At 34.2% G+C, this 17,982-nt stretch overlaps 1 protein-coding gene across 1 annotated transcript; it reads left to right on the top strand.

Moving 5' to 3' along the window:
- The first annotated feature begins 81 nt into the window (after nt 1-81).
- LOC106067136 (Krueppel homolog 1-like) lies at nt 82-17,904 on the top strand. Its single transcript, XM_013226280.2, has 4 exons — nt 82-464; nt 12,043-12,162; nt 13,066-13,210; nt 13,449-17,904. Exons 1-4 carry the CDS (start codon nt 161-163, stop codon nt 14,227-14,229), a joined length of 1,350 nt encoding a protein of 449 aa, XP_013081734.2. The 5' UTR covers nt 82-160; the 3' UTR covers nt 14,230-17,904.
- The last annotated feature ends 78 nt before the right edge of the window (nt 17,905-17,982 follow it).

Genomic DNA, 17,982 nt, shown 5'->3' with positions numbered 1-17,982 from the left:
ATACTTTTTCTTAAAATGACCAAAATTCATGCTGAGGCATGTACGTTATAATAAAAGAAGTTTTTATATATATATATATATATATAATGGTATGGACGTAGGAAGAACTGAAAATCATTTAGTTGCGTGCATATGTTCCTAACACTAGGGTTAAGTTTTCATGTTTAAAATGCATCCTCTTGATTTAAGTCCCACGGGGTCAATTTTTGCATCGAAGGCTTTGAGTCTTGAATCACATGGTAATTTTTCTCAATTGACTGGAACTACCAGTCTCATTGGAAATAAAGCAACATATATAAATAAACGTGAAAAGGACCAGGGAAAACGTGGTCGTCCTCGTGCTGATCTTTTGACGACTCTAATGGTTGAAGGATCATCGTCCAGATCAAGAATTCGATGCAATAAATGTAGTCGTGTTTTTCCACGAGAAAAATCTCTACAGGCTCATTTGAGAACTCACACAGGTAAGAACCTTGTTTAAAAAACTTAGTTAATGCATGTTTGCTCTTTTTGTTTTGGTAATTTTTGTTTGTTATCTATTTATTTATTTGCATTGTTGTAATTTATCTTTTTTTAAATTTGCATTACCAATATTAAATACCTATTAAAAAGGTACAATTGGTACTCTTTTCTTATTCTTTGTTTATAGCTGTATTCCCCTCCTTCCCTCATTCTCTCTCTTTCTCTTTCTCTCTCTCTCTCTCTCTCTCTGTTTCTCTTTCTCTTTCAACATACTCACACAAATTTATTTTAAAACGTTTTGAAATAGCTAATCACTGTCTTCTTTATCTTAACTTATATAATACAGACGTTACTTCAAAAAAGATGACGATTACGTCCTACGCGTCATGCATGTTAACCAATGACTTAAATTCTGCCTAATCACTGGTTTTCCTGGCTGGCTCAGGCAACCCATTCCATGCTCTAATAGCACTAGAAAAGAAAAACCATTGGTATATGTAATGCCCTAGCATATGGAACGAGGAATGTGCCTTTATCTTTGCGTCTTTCTGAGTATTTTATTTGGTTCTGTTTGTTTGTTTAAGTTTGGTATACGTCCGTCGTCACGATGATCACCTGCCGTGGCTAGGACGCAATTTAGTGAACTTTCTTTCTGGAGAAACATCTGAAAAGTATAAGCCAAACAACACAAAGAATTATTTCAACCTTTTGTTTCTTATAGAAATCTAAAACTCTATCTAGTCCAGTTAGTCACGGAATGAAAGTTTTCAAAGAGCTTTAAGAATTAACAGTTCCATTCACCGGGTAATGTTGTTTTTTTAAACAAAAAAGCTTGTGTACTATTTTAGTCCTTACGGCCAGAGACTTTAATGCAGGACTGTTATGATGTCTGGTGAACAGTTAAGAGTACCAAAAGACCATCACGTCATGATGTCTGGGGAACAGTTAAGAGTACCAAAAGTCCATCACGTCATGATGTCTGGGGAACAGTTAAGAGTACCAAAAGACCATCACGTCATGATGTTTGAGGACTTTTTTTTTTCTTTTTAAAGTTTATCCAAATTGTGAATATTTTTTTTCTAATGCAAAAAAATATGGTACCTTCGAAGAAAATAAAGACTATGATGATGTTCAATAATAGATGTCAACCTTGTAGGATATATATTGCTTTTGTTTTTAATAGTTTTTTTCCCACGATGACAATGTGTTATTGATTTGTTTAGAGAGAGAGAGAGAAGGAGAGAAAGAACAAATCCATGGAATCATAGCACCTCTTTCTTTTTCCAATACATGCAGATTCGAATGTTTATGTTTATTGTATTTTGTTTTCATATAAATTGGTCATTTCAAACTATTTGCATCTTCTTGGTTTCAACCAAAAATTGTCATCATCTTTCCCAATAGCAGAAATCTGTTTCCACAATGTCTTTCAGAAAAGATGTCTTGAGATTTGATTTTTTTTTAGATTAATCGTACTAACTTCTAAACTTCTAGGCTTCAAGTGAAATGGTTCTTAACCTGATTAGTTTTTCTAAAAAGCCTATGAATGGCAATGCCTTCGACTCCGAAGATTAACGATGAGTGCAGTGTTTTACTTGGCCAAGCAAACCCAGTTGCGACCAGCATATTTCATCACATCTAATGCAGCCAACGTTTTCTTTACGTATTTCGCGCCTTGTCTTCTATTTATACATGACTGTATAACCACATCAATTTGTTTTAGGTTTTTCTACTTGACTCTATAGTTACAGGCCTATTCTTGATCTTTTTTTTTTTGTTAATCAATGTTAATATTTTTTGTTAAAAATGAACTGAAACTCGAGTCTGCAGTATCTACAAGTAGAAGTAGGCCTACAACAGTGAGTGCTTAACATCATTTGTGTTCTTACAAGACATTGGTCTTTCACTTTGGGCTCTACTTCTTGTTGTTCTTGCAATCTATCCATTTTTTTACGCGTAGTGGAATGCTTTTGGAAACTATCGCATGTTTGTCTTATGATTGAAAATATTTCAAATTAATGAAGATGCTTTTTTTTAAAATTAATCCTACTGTACAGTTTCATTCCCGAATACTTTCGATTAATATTAGTAAGGTATTGAGGGGTAGGAGGCAGACATTTTTACGTATCCTGACCATTTCTCAAATTTATAATGTTTGACAATCGTGCCAATAGTACAATAGTATCCCGATCGTTGTTTTCAAAGTTTAGCTGAGTCTTTGATAACCGAGGTTAAAGTTAAGTGGACTTATTTTTACCTTCAGTTGTAATATTTTGATTTAAATTTATACTTGGAATAAATCTATTGAATTGTTTTCGCTAGGCTAAGTAAAAAAAAAAGGTCTGCACTATCTCAGATACGTGAATGATTCATCTGTGTAGATCTTATTGTTATCAACGTTTAGTATACCAATACTTCAGGATGTTTAAATTTTTGTGTTAACACTTAAAGATAGGCCTTAGTGATTTTGTCAGACGACACAATAATGTAGCACAAATACAAAGCTCAAGATTTTTATCTTACGATATCACATTGAAGCCATTTACTTATATTTTTTTTATACTTTTAATAACATGATCACACAATTTACTAATCATCAATAAGTGTAGGCCTATGACAACCCTAGGTCTACGCTGTGTAGCGGCAAATTTTTAGCCTTCTGTATATCTTAATAGGCATACATATGCTCTTTATAATATTCCTACAAATTGATTAAATATACAAAGATTTAAATCATAACAACAAAAATATTTTTCCTTCTCAAAGTGATATGTTTATATATATGTTTATGTATATATATATATATATATATATATATATATATATATATATATATATATATATATATATATGTTTATAGGTAAATATATATATATATATATATATATATAGAGAGAGAGAGAGAGAGAGAGAGAGCGAGGGAGAGAGAGAGAGAGAGTTCATCGTGTTTTGAAAAAAAAATTCCATTTGAATGGTTAATGAATTAATTAAGAAATTGTATCCCCACACTAAAAAAATAAATAAATCCCATGAAGGCAGTCGGATTTGTATACATTTTTCTTTTATGTCCCCCTCTCCTACCCAAGCACTAAGATTAGATTAGGTTATTAGATCTTTGACAGGAACTCGAAGACAGCTGTGAAGTCTGATATTAAAATATTTGCTTTGAAAAGGCATGGGTAGGTTGGGTCTTTGTTCTGTTCTACAAGTTTCAGATGCTCCTTCAGAATTGAATGCGGAGGATTACCAGCTCCCGTCGCCTCATCGTGGCACCTCCGTGGAAATGTCCGCCCGGGGAAGTGGATAGGCCAAGAACAAGAGCTAGCATGGCTCCCAGTGAGCTACCACTGTATGCTCTATCGAGTGTACCTGCACTCGGTGGGGATGTGAAAAAGGCTTGCTAACCTGTCCGAAACCTCCATCTCCCTGTTCCCCAACGGGGCCCATACGAGTGGTGATGGTCCCCTCACGGGTGCGATGGGACAGTATAGACATAAGGAGGGCCCCCACGTGGGGATAGGGCCTCCGGCCCCGCATGAGAAGAGAACTCGTGTCGAGGCTTGGAGGACCGTGCAACATGACAAGCCGGGTGCGATTACGTGATCACCTAGCTGCCGGGGGACTCCTGACAGAGGAGTTGGTGAAGAGCCAATTTCACATCCTGGCCACGGGATAAAAGCCTTTCCCGGGTCACATGGTTCATAAAAGGGATGCGGTCATTTCGAACCATAAAGGACATCTGATTCAGAATTTAAGGTGATTTCATCCTAGCCCAAACCTTCCGCAGGACATCGGGGATGATAGCTTGTGGTTTGACCTGGGACCACCGAGACGACAGCCCAGAGCACACACACACTACGTATACTACAAGACAACCATCTATTGCCTTTGTTCTACGTTTGTTTTCTATTCTTCTTCTTACTAGTATTATAAAACTATTGGCAAAGCTTAGTTACGAGAACATAATGTTCTGTTTCAAAACATATGTCAATTTAGATTATCTATATACGAAATCGGATTGACTTCGCAGTCCCAAATGACTAGTTAAAGGCATTTTAGATCTATCTATATACGAAGTCAGATTGACTTCGCAGTCCCAAATGACTATATAGTTAAAGGCATTTACTTTCTATATTGGCTAATTATCAGCTTAAACTTGCTTTTTAAATACAAATAGGCAAAGTTTTTTTTTTAATCTGACATTTAACGTTTGAGGCTTGTCAGGACCTGAAATTTAAAAAGAAGGCCTAAGATTTCCAATTATTCATGGAAATCGATCAGCGGATTTATCGACCATACGTTGCAAAGAAAATCCTTCGTGATCTAACGTGTACCGTCGCGCTTGGACCAATCAATTTGATGAGGTCGATGGCGAGGAAAAAAAATTACGGGTCATTTAACCACGCCTACAACCTCGTTTTATTAGCTGTAGCAAAATGTAATAACTCTTTTGTGTAAGGTCGAGGAAAGAAATAGTTCCATTTAATCAAAGGTGTACTTAATGTGCCAATTGATTAAGTACAATTAACAATTCATCAACATCAATATTAAATTATTTTATTTAATTAAGTCTTAATGATGTGTTAATTTAAAGTTCATGTCGATTAAACACAAATTTGTTTGGGTCATGAAGGGGATTCCTTACCGGACCCTTTGTTATAGTAAACATTCCCACGTGACGAGTGTGTTTTTTTCCCAAGAGTCTGTGTTGAATGTTTACACGGCATGTACTAGTAGAGATCTAAATAGATCTACTGACTATTTAGTAAGGTACACTGTAGGCCTAATAGAATGACCAGAGATATAGGTCTATCGGAAAACCCTTGTCATAGTCAGTCACAGTACCATATACCTTTTTTAATTTAAAATAGGTCTTTTTTTAAATTATTTATTTGAATAATTAATCATAATAGAATAATAATAGGTTTTGTTAACAGACATGTTCATCAGTTATATCTAGTTGATAGACTAGCGTGATGAGAGAGACGTGTTAGTGTTACCGCGTGTAGTCTGGAGCCTAGCCCCTAGCCCTAGACCGCACTAGAGTGTGACTAGAGGCAGAGGAGAGGTGGGTGAGAGACAGCTAGACTCAAGAGACAAATTGAAATTGGTGAGATGGGATTGTAGAAGATATAATTTTATAATTAATTACCCCTTATTACACTAGTACTAGTGTACAATGACAATGAAAACTAGCCTAGAGACAGTTATAATTATGAGCATAATAACTAATATTAGTAAGTAATATATGAGTACTACGGTAGCTCCGACCACTTCAAGGCTTTGCCTCAAATAATTTGTAGATTTCATATAGATTCTAAGTTGTTTACGAGAATTTGAGGATTAAATTTTAGATCGAAATTAAGTTACGGCTATGTTTCAAAATATATTTTTATTTATTTATTTATTTGGATGTTGCATTTATCTTTTGTCTTTAAAAGTCATATTGATATCAGGGTTAGAACATTAGTTTTATCTAGATGTAGGTGAAGTTTGTATGCTTCAGTATTTTATTTGTGATGACTTGTGCTTTATATTTTCTGATTAAAAAATACACTTAAAGTTAATCCATAGAATATTGTAAGTGCACAGATATAATTTCTTAGAAAATACAAAAGTGACTTAATAGATAACTTTATTATATAAAAAGATGTCCTTAAAATGTTTTGACTTGCTCTGCAAAAAAAATATTTTTTACCAGCCTGGGATTGAAAAGCCTCTATTAGTTTTGTTTAGTCTGTCTGTCCATCCATCTCTCTTTCACATTTAAATCTCAAAGTTTAAAAGAAATATTCCACCATCACAAGTATCAAGCTCAAAATAAGTATAAGAGGCTAGTTTTTGATCTCATGAAAGCAAACTATTTTGTTTTGTAAATTAAATATGCAATAGTTTTATGTACACATACACCATTTTCAAAACAACATTAATAAGTTTTATAAAGTAATACTACTATATAATACTCCGGTATATTCTGAAGTAATCAAACTGTTCAGGTTTTTTTAACATATAAATGATTAGGTTTAGCATTTTGAATGTTTTTGAAAGCAACAAACAAAACAAAAAAAATGAGTTGTCACTCCTGGAACACCATCAATTTTAGCCAGAGCTATCTCCCCCTTTAGAAGCATTGTGATGTCACCTATGACCTGTAAAAAAAAAATAACACAACTTCAATTCATAGTATGTGTTCAACTTCTTCTTCTTCTTCTAGCCAGCTTTATTGCTGCTGAGCTGTGAGCTCTTTTGCAGTGTGCTATTTTCTTCAGTTGTTCAGCACTGCCATACAGGGTGTTGGTTATGTTGGGCTGTAGTGGAAGTAGGGTCTGCCTAAGGTGGCTGAGTGGTAAAGCACTTGGCTTTTGAACCAGGAGTCTCAGGCTTGAATCCTGGTGAAGAATGGGATTTTTAAATTTTGGGATCTTTAAGGTGCCTCAATGGGTTCCAAAGGACTGTCAATGCCGGGGGTGAAAGTGGGGATAAGCACCCACTTTCCAAGAAATGCTCCCATGGCTTGCGTCTCTAAATGCCTCTGACAGTCAAATCCAGCTCCTGGCCTTCACGTGTGATTTTCTCAAAAATCCGGCGGAACCTGTTCTTACAAACTGACAGGAGAAGGGATGAAAGGCGGAACACTGGCGCCTCAAAACCAGTTTAGCTTCGTGTTGATGGGGCACGTCAGCCTAAATAACGCAACCCATCTAGGAGAAGGAAAACTCTGACTCCAAACCTCCACTCTGTGGCGATACTCCCCCGTGTGGGTATCGGGGCTTGGAAATGACCAAGAGAAATAAATAACCCCACTGCCTTTCCACTTGCATTTCACTAAGTGAATAATAGTGGACCTTCCCCCCCTCTAGGTGCTTTTTGACAGAGGTCTGGATTGCACACACCAGACGGAGGTCCTTGTCTCACTACATTCTAATACTAGACATAAACCCAACATGAAGTGTTTTTTTTCTAAATCTGGTGAATGTGATATCGTGAAGGGGCCTGGATCCAGGATGTGACGATTCCACAGAGCATACCCAGGGCACAGTCCACCTTAAGCTTTCTACTGCAGAAAAGTTCCATTTGGAGAGCTCTATGGATGGCGGAGAATGGACCATTGGCCAACCCCACCTTGTCCCATGGATATTCCGGTTACAGTCTTCAGACCTAGATGTTTCCTTTTATGTCAGTATTGGAGAAAATTGCCAAGACCGAAAACTCCCTTAAAATGCGGGGACTATATATTTATATATTTTAAAAAAGCCTGAGGAAACACCCAGCCTACACTAAATGCCAAGGAATTTAATGAAAAATCCATACGAGCTCAGACGTCGCCTCGTAAAAGGTCTGCGCATGGCAGTTTCTTCCAGGACTGCCTGTGATAAGTCAGCTACTGGAAATAAAAAACAGACTAGCAGCAAACACCTAAACCTTTTGCAACTCAACATCTTAGGCCTACAAAACAAGACAACAGAACTCCAACACATACTCAAGAAGCATGATATACACATAGCGCTATTGCAAGAAACACTACTGCCCAAGAAAAAAATAAACATCACAGGCTACACACAGTACAGATGCCTTTGCACCAAATGCCAGGGAATTATGACCCTCATAAGAAACGACACACAAGCCACAGTAAAACAAATACAGAACAATACAGACATCGACACGCAGGAAATACTTCTTTGGAGAGGAGGAACAAAGTACACCATCAAAAACTACTATTGCCCACCATCATCAACAGCAGAAATAGACATACAACTACCACACTACACAAGGACAATAATAGCTGGCGACTTCAATGCACACACACCTTCCCTAGGCTACCCACACTACAACAAGTGTGGCAAAGAAATAGAGGATGTAACAAATGCCTCTAACCTACACCTTCTGCAAAACAAAACTACACCTCCAACTTTCCTCCACAGAGCACACAACACAACTAGCAGACCTGACCTAACTTTTATCTCTACAGACATTACCGACTCTTCTAAAATAACAGTACTTGAAGACATAGGTAGTGACCACAGGCCTATACTCCTCAATATTGGAATGCCAGGTAGATACCAATCCAACAAAACAACTAGATGGAACTATAAAAAAGCTAACTGGGCAGCTTTTTCACAAGAAACAGACACAAGACTATCAAGCGTAATTGAGACAGACGTCAATTCAACCTACACAACTATAGTCTCCAACATCTTACAAGCAGCAAAAAAATACATCCCTCGAGGCCAAGTTAAGAAATACAAACCTTTTTGGACACCTGAATTAGATAAATTAGTAAAAGAAAGAAACATGGCCAGGAAGACTATAGAAAAAAAACCTACTAGAGAGAACAAGACAACGTACACAAATTGACAGGGCTTATAAGATACAAAATTAAAACAGAAAAAAAGAAAAAGTGGACCACAACATGCAAACAACTAGATCTAAACAAGGATGGTCGAAAGGCCTGGACCCTTCTGCACCAGCTAGCAGGAAAGAAACAAATAACAAACCCCCAACCTATAAAAGACACTGACAACATAATAACAGAAAACCTTAAAAAGGCTGAAACCTTCAATAAATAGTTTGCCAGCATTAACAAGTCAAAGCCAAGAAAACAATTGGACCAGGCCTTCAGTAATATCTTAAAGAAAGAAGAAAAAGCTCCAACAGTCAACTGTCAGATCTTTGACACTCCCTTCACTCTACATGAGCTCAATACTGCCCTAAAAAGCCTCAAGTCAAGAAAATCCCCTGGACCCGATAAAATAACAAATGAAATGATTCGGGGACTAGGACCACAGGCCCAAAACTGTATACTTAACTTTATCAACCATACATGGAAAACTGGAGACATACCACAGGAATGGAGAACCGCAAACATAATACCCATCTTAAAGAAAAATAAACCACCTGGAGACCCAAAAAGTTATAGACCAATATCTCTAACATCCAACATTGGCAAAATGGCAGAAAAAATGATCAATAACCGACTTTATTGGTGGCTAGAAAGTACTTGCTCACTCCACAATGCACAAGCTGGCTTCAGGAAAGCAAGTAGAACAGAAGACCACCTCTTTCGTTTTATCCAGGACACAGTAGAAGGGTTTCATGAAAACAAGCACACTACAGCAGTATTTATAGATTTGCAGCAAGCCTATGATAGAGTGTGGAGAAAAGGTCTATTTTTGAAGATGAAAAAAAATGGGCATCCATGGAAAAATGTACAGCTGGATCAGAGCATTCTTAAAAAACAGAACCATCCAAACCCGATTCGAAGGTGCCATCTCTAGTCAAAAAAGTTTGGAAGAAGGACTACCACAAGGTTCAGCCCTTAGCTGCACTCTCTTTCTAATCTTCATGAATGACCTCCCGGACCTCATTTCGGTCAATAAGGCACTTTATGCAGACGACCTTTTAATTTGGACTACAGAGAAATATCCAGTGCTGACTAGATCCAAACTAAATAGAGCCCTCACAACTATCTCCACATATTCAAAATTATGGAAAATGGAAATAAACAAAGAAAAGTCAGTTTATTCAATCTTTAGCCACAGCAACAAAACAGCAAAAAGAAACTACATCCTAAAAATAGACTCTCAGCCAATAAATAAAGAAGAAAATCCAACATATCTTGGTGTAAAACTAGACCAAAGACTGTCTCTAAAACACTTTATGGCAGATTTAAAAGAAAAGGCATCACAAAGATTAAACATAATAAAACACCTAGCAGGAACATTTTAAAATCTTTATTCTATCTGTATTGCTTTAAAGTAAGTATGTAATACAGTAGAGTACAGAAAACTGCCTTTCAGTATTTTGAAACAACAAGTGTGTAACAGACTTACTGTTCCTACAACATCTTTGTGATAAAGCAGTAAAATGCAGAATGCAGTTGAGATGAACAAGAAAAGAAAAAAGTACCAGATTTTAGCAGTATATTTTCATTACAGACAGCTTCATGCCATTGTTAAGTGCATACAGTACACCCTGACTAAACTACAAACAACCAACCATCAAAACACATTTACTAAATAACACCTTAACAAAAGAATCAAATCCACTGGAGCTCAAAGTAGGCACGCTTGAAACAATCGAAAGCTATCAAAAAACAGCTATCCATATTTATACAGATGGATTGGCTTTCAAAGCTACCATCAATGCTGGTCTTGGTGCCTTCCTGGTCTTCCCTAAAAATAAACACTTTGAGATAAGCGCACCCTGTGGTGATTACTGCTCAAACTTCCAAGCCGAAATTGAGGCAATTACCATAGCACTCCAGACAGTGGAAAACAAATTATATGAAGGAGTGCAACCACCATCAGATATTGTTGTCTTTACAGACTCCCAATCTACTCTGCAAGCACTTAACAGCAGCACCTCAAACAGCCCAAGAGAGTTGACAACACTCAGTGTGATAATCCACCAGATGATATCAAAATTAAATATCAATATTACACTACAGTGGATCCCTGGACACATTGGCATCATTGGAAATGAAAAGGCAGATAAGCTATCAAAGGCAGGTTCAACTATGGAACAACCAGATAGACCTGTTAACTACCTCACCCTAAGGTCAATGTTAATCAACAATCACAAAGAGGAGTGGCTCAACCAATGGGCATCAGGAAACACAGGCAGAGCCATGTACAAAGAAATGACTACGCCTAACAAACTGGACAGTATTAACTTCCTCCCCCGCAAAGAACAATCTACAATCTTCCAACTAAGAACAGGACACACATCACTATTAAATTACCACCTGAACAAAATAAACTCCACACAACTACCCCTTTTCAGACATTGCGCCCACCCCTTTGAAACCGTAAACCATATCCTCTTTGAATGCCCCTCCCTAATCCACCTTAGGCAGACCCTACTTCCACTACAGCCCAACATAACCAACACCCTGTACGGCAGTGCTGAACAACTGAAGAAAACAGCACACTTTTTTTCCTTGGCACAGTCTGCAAAAGAGCTCACAGCTCAGCAGCAATAAAGCTGGCTAGAAGAAGAAGAAGAAGGTGCCTCAATATCTAATGGGTACTTTACATTAGTTGGGGAAAAGTAAAGGCAGTTGGTCATTCTGCTGGCCACATGACACCCTCATTAACTTTAGGCCACAGAAACAGATGACCTTTACATCAACTGCCCTATAGTTTGCATGATCTGTAAGGGGAACTTTACTTTTTTCAATTTAAAATGCTAAATTTGTTTTCAAACTACTTATGGTCTTCTGAAATGGCACACTTTTGCAAGAATGCATGCAGTATGCACTTACTTGTTAACATTTTTTTAAAGCAGAATTTAAAATGCAGTTTGTGTAAATTATCAACAATGACATGGTTTCTTTTCTTCTTTTTAAACTGACTATAGGGTGCCTTGAGAAATAAAGTTAGCTATTGTGCCATGAATTAAATAGTCTTGTAGCCTTTGGCTTAGTTGTAGGCCTATAAATATATGGCCTGAAAAAAAAAATATATTCAAGTTATTGAAGCTTTAAATTAATAGGACTTACAACTGCCTCATTCAGATGTCCTTTATTTTTGAATGCCACTATTTCAGTTAACATTAAAATAATTATTTGTATTTTTGCAGGTGAACGTCCTTATGCATGTGACTATCCTAGCTGTTCCAAGGCTTTCTGTCAAAGTGGGCAACTTAAAACTCATCAACGTCTACATACTGGAGAGAAACCCTTTGCATGTGTTGTTGAAGGTTAGTCTGATTTATTTTTCAGATTTTCATTAGCTGATAAGCAGGTCACTAAAAATGATTTATATAGCTTTTTTTTTTCCAGTTGACCTTAGTTCAGTGTAATATTGGGACCACAGGAAAAATGTTCATTATTTGCTTCTATTTCTCTGTTTACTGAGTGTCACCTTGTTGATTCTTTTCATGTCTTGCAACATAAGCCTTAAAGCAAAGATAAGGATATTTGCCACATTCTTATATGCCTCCAAATTATGGTGTTAAAAAGCTAAATTGGAAAGATATATTTATTACCTAAAAGAATCCATCTCCTTTATTACCTAAAAGAATCATTCTTTCTCCTTCATTACCTAAAAGAATCCATCTCCTACGAGGAATTAATTTAAGAACAATTAAACCTCTTAGGGAGCTGCTTATTTTTAGTGGCCCTTATAGGGAAAAATTATTTTGTTGTGCTGTTTGCCAGTCATGTTTAGGTCTTTAAAATTTCATGCTGGAAATAGTCACAACTGTTGTTGTTTTTTTGTTCTACTGAAAGCATAGCCTTTTGCTTTTTAAATCATTTATTTATTTATTGTAATTCAGTGAGTTTTAGTAAACTATTATATTTTGAAGAGATGCCCTGTTAGAGAACAACTGCTGATAATAATATAAAAAGATAAATTATCAGTTAATCAACTTGTTAAAATTACATGTATTTTGTTTTTATATATATATGAATCAATGTGCTCATAAAATCCATTTTTGTTATTTTATTGTAATATATTCTCAAAATGTTCTTTATATCATTTTAAGTTAGGATTTTTTCTTTCCTTCATTCAAAGATGTTCTTTTCTAAGTTGTTTAATAAAACAAAATTTTGCTAGATTCTATTTATAGCCTAATTGTTTTTGAATTATTATTTCTAAGGATGCCACAGCCGTTTTACCCATGCTAACCGTCATTGTGGGCAACATCCTTATGCTGGACTAAAACGTCTTGAAATGGATTTAGAACATGTTGCAAGAATACTATCAGAGGAGCTCAATCCTGAGATTAAAACTTGGCTTTCAAAGTAAGTTGAATATTAATAGGGACACAAGTTAAGTAAACAAATCTGTTTATTTACTCTTTAGATTACAAGTTCTTAAATATATGAACATTTCGTAAGTATCTTTTTAGCAATACCAGCATGTTTTTAATCATCCTTTATGGTAGTAAATTGCAAAAAAGCATTGATATACAATGTTTTAATTGTAAGTTAGCTTATTTTTAATTACAATAATTGGATATATAATTTTTCTTAATTTCAGATACCTTAAGCAATATAATGAGCGTATACTGCCAAAGTCAGTAATCAAACGAAGTTCATCTTTAGAAAGTGTAGAGGACAAAATCTTTGAAGCTCCCACAATGACTGAAAATTCTGCAAGAAGCTGTTCCTTGCCAAGGATTCCGAACCCTCACATTTTGCCTGCTTTAACAAAAGCAATTAAACCACCAGAGATAGCATCACCACCTTATTTTGGTTCTGCTTTTACACATTACATTCCACGCCAGTTGTCAGCTTCATCAAGTGGATCATCATCGTCTGGAGTTTACTCCATGTCATCTTTTTCTCCATTATCCACTGCATCAACATCCCCAATGCTATTTTCCACTGATTCTAGGCCAGAATCAAGTAATTTCATCTACAGCAGCCAAATGATATTGCAAGGACAGTATAATGAGGTTTATCCAGCAATGGTTTCTGAAACTTCAGGCCCAAGGAATGCAGACATGAACCAATCTGCTTATAAACTTAGAAGTTCACCCGTTTTAATTTTCTCTAAATCTCCATCACCACCTTCCCCCACAGGTATTCTCTCTCCCTCTTTCAGCAGAGCCTTGCCAACTTTTCCATGCAAGAATATTGGAGGCTCTCAAAGTCCTCCTTTACACAAACCCATTCCTATATCTTCAAAAAATCTTTCTTCCCCATCGACTATATCAAGCTCAGTCACGAGCTCCTTGAGATACAAAATGCCACCAAAGTATAGAGAAAAGGATCGTTATCTTTCTGCACTTGCACTAATTGAACTATCAAAAGGTTAATTTCAGAGGATAGCTTTTGTTTGAAAATAGTCAAATTGCCAAATGACTTGTATTGGTAACACATGTAAGGTGTAAAAAACATGACTAAAAAAAAAACACCTAACAGACATCTGAACGCATGAAACTAGGTCTGTTTTGATTATTTTTAATAACGACATAGGATATGCGAGATCTGCTCATCATAAATGTTCAAAATTGCAGTGACCAAAAAAAAAAACTAATAATTTACATATCATGCTTTTTTCACTCCCACTCATTAGTCCAACCACCTCTTCCAGCAAACACTCGTTACTTTTTTTAGCCAATAAAAACTTGAAACAGAAAAGCTTTAACTATGAGCCTACCTTGTGTTGTCGCTGTCATTTGTTTATAGCTGATGACCCAAACATTCCATGTCTTACTTTGATCCAGCATAGTTTCCTATATTTGTGTCTATTGTATGTAACTATTCATGGGAAATACATTTTAGAATTACCTACAAAAAATGAAAAAAAAAATGCTTGTTCCATTTGAGCATTTACTTACTTTTTTTTAATGGCAAAGCAATACATTGATGTTGAATTCACTATGAAAATAAATAAAAATTATGTTTGGAAAAAAATTGAAGATCACATTATGTTTTCAGAATCTTCTTTCAGAACTTTTCACAAATTATTGTGAAGCCAAAAGTTGGAACTAAACAAAGACTATCTTTCCTTCATCTTTACTTAGCAATACTTTGTCAAATTAATGAAGCCAATAACAAAAAAAAAACTTGTTCTACTACTTAGCATAAGCTTTTCTTTGTACATTAACATAGGCTAGCATTACTTTGTTTATTTTTGTTGTTTTCAGACAATGAGATTTGATAGTAATTTTTTTTTGTATCTAATATATTTGAAGTTTTTTTTATCATTTTGTCAATTACAAAAAAAAATGATTGCTTAAGAAAACATTATACTGAAAATTATAAAAATATCTTATCATATATGTAAAATTGTTTATGTATTTGTTTTTTATTCATATTTTGTAGCATCATTGTAATAGTTTTTTATATACTATAAGCAGTGCTTTTTTTGTGACAGTACGCACCGGTACAGCTATATCGGCACCTTTTTCAATGTGGTGAAAAAATTAATACTTTTCTTGTATTTTAACTTTTATTATTAATTTATTATTAGTTAAAAAGTTAGGCAATCCATCACCGAGTACCAGCACCTATTGTTTTACAAAAAAAGCACTGACTATAAGTATGAAATAATGGACATCAATATTTTGTTCAAAACTAGTTAATGATAAACTTTGTGTTTCTTATGCCCTCCTCCTCTTGCCATGTTTAGCTTAGTAGGTTAATTTTTTTTTTCTTTTATTGAAATATTGGCATTTAGAATAAAAAGAATTTGTTTTTGTAACATTACCAAATAATTAATACAAATTATTTTTTAAAAAATGTATTACTAACAAATCTTTGTTAATACATATCATATTCATATCATTTGCTTGTTGAAATACTCCTATTTGTATTTTCATTTAGTAGTATTAGACTGCTGCTGTCCACAGGATATAATGTGAGCGTTTCTTTTTTCCGCCCTTAGAACTCTATGCAAGCATCCCTATCTAGGCATTGATTAGTAATTTTTTTATGATATTCCACATAGCTACCTTTGATTAATAGCTATGTAAGTGCAGCTTGCAATCATAAGCTTCATGTAAATGTAAACGCTTGTCCGAATTTTATAATTTATAAAATACATTTATTGTTCAAACGGTTAATAATATTTGTTTCTTTGAGTGCCATTTATGGCTTTTGCTTTGGCAGCATTTTGTTTGACTTGCTTTTCACTTTTGCTTTTTGTTTCACATGATTTTTCATAGTTCAAATAGAAAGGAATTTCTATTTATTTACTCTATGTGTTGGCCCACCCCATTGTTAATTGATGTGATAATTATTTATTCTAACTATCTTTTTTATTTAAACAGTTGGTATTTATTTACATTGTAAATAAATTTGAATGAAATATATTCAGTGGTAAATAATTTAAAACAGACATTAAATAGACCTCCAGTGACCAACAACTTTGTCTGCATCAGATGTGGCAAAATTTGCTTGTTACAACTGGATTTGCATGGTCGCTTGAAATGCTGCACTTATTCTTTATCTTTGAAATGAAACAAAATGCCTTATTATGATGGAATAAACTATTGTGAGGGTTACAAGAGCATGTTGGCATGTCTTTTTTTTTTATCCTATATTGTTTAGTAGTAAAAGATTCTATGCACTTCTGTCAGTTAAAACTTGAGCACACGTCAATAAACCAATCTTCCAGCTGAACATTCCCTTTGCGTACCATAAAGTAAATTTCATCAAAAACTTCATTCATCAATAATTTCATTTTAATTAGCAATAAGACTGTGTTCATTTATTTTGTAGAAAAATATACAAATGTTCAATTAGGCAGCAAAGAAAAGGTTCAATTCTTTGTACATTTTATGTGTTATAAAATAAAATGAAGAAAGATTGTTCAGTAACTTTAAATATTTTAATTTTTTTTTCTATACAAATGTATTATTTGTACAAAAATGTAAATAAACTTTGTTGCCTAGTTCAAATGTTGCTTTTTTTTTTCAATGTATTAATCAGTGCAACTATATTTTTTACCATAAAGCTAGTAGCTTGAAGAAAGTACTATTAATAATTTGAACTTAAAGTATGTATAAACATTGTTGAATGCTTAATTTGATATTGTTTCAATTTAAAAATTTGTTATTAATCATTTTTAAGATGTTTTTACACCATTTTTTTCTTTATACAAGAATGTTTAATTGTATAAAGATATATTTATTTCAATAATTTAACAAACATGTGAAATGGCATGGACAAATTTTAATTATCAATTACCGTCCTTTTGTTCTATTAACAATTTAATGTAATCTAGACTGTTTTTTTAATTATTTATACAACAGTAGTCTTTTTGTTGTATTTATATATTTTAAATATATGTAATTCATTGATGAGTGAATCTTTCTTTTTTTTAAATTTTCATTCACTCTTGTTTAAAGCACAAAAATATTAAAATTGTTTCTTAAAAAATGTGCTATTTCTTAAATAAGGGCACAATATGGCCTAAACTGTGCCAAATATCTTATCACTCCAATTCTCTTCTCTTTTATTTCACAAATATCCAAACATAAGCACATTGTTTACAGCAGAAACGTTATCTCTAAACAAGGGTTATGCCCAAAGCTAATTGAAACTGCTATTAAAATATGGAATTTGTTGCGATAAAATATTTTTTATTATGTCCATTTCAAAATATAAAGCTTTATTTATTTTTTTAAAGTTGTTTTACTAAAGTAAGTAATGTATTAATGTAATGCTAAAAAAAAACATAACATAAAAAGCTATTTCAATGTTTAAATATTTTTTTTGCTGAAATATTTATCAATAAATGTAAATAGTGTGATATTTTTGCTGTCGCTTTTGTTACATATAGAAGTGAAGTGAATTATTTTTCATAAGTTTAATTTGTTAGATAAATATATATATATATATATAGTGTGAGCATTGTAAATCATTTTATCAGCAATTACTTAATTTAGCCTTTTTTTGAGGTTCACAAGAAAACTGCCCAAAAACTGTTTTTATACTTATGTTTTTATTTTTCATTACAGCAAACCAATAAAATTTAAAGTGTTGCTCATTTTTAAAAATAGTTTCTTTTATATGATGCAGAGAAAACTTAAGATATAAATTTTTAGCTAATCAACCTAGCT

This window comes from Biomphalaria glabrata, chromosome 5, assembly GCF_947242115.1.
Source record: "Biomphalaria glabrata chromosome 5, xgBioGlab47.1, whole genome shotgun sequence".
Taxonomy (NCBI): domain Eukaryota; kingdom Metazoa; phylum Mollusca; class Gastropoda; family Planorbidae; genus Biomphalaria; species Biomphalaria glabrata.
This window is presented reverse-complemented; position numbering and strand designations above follow the sequence as displayed.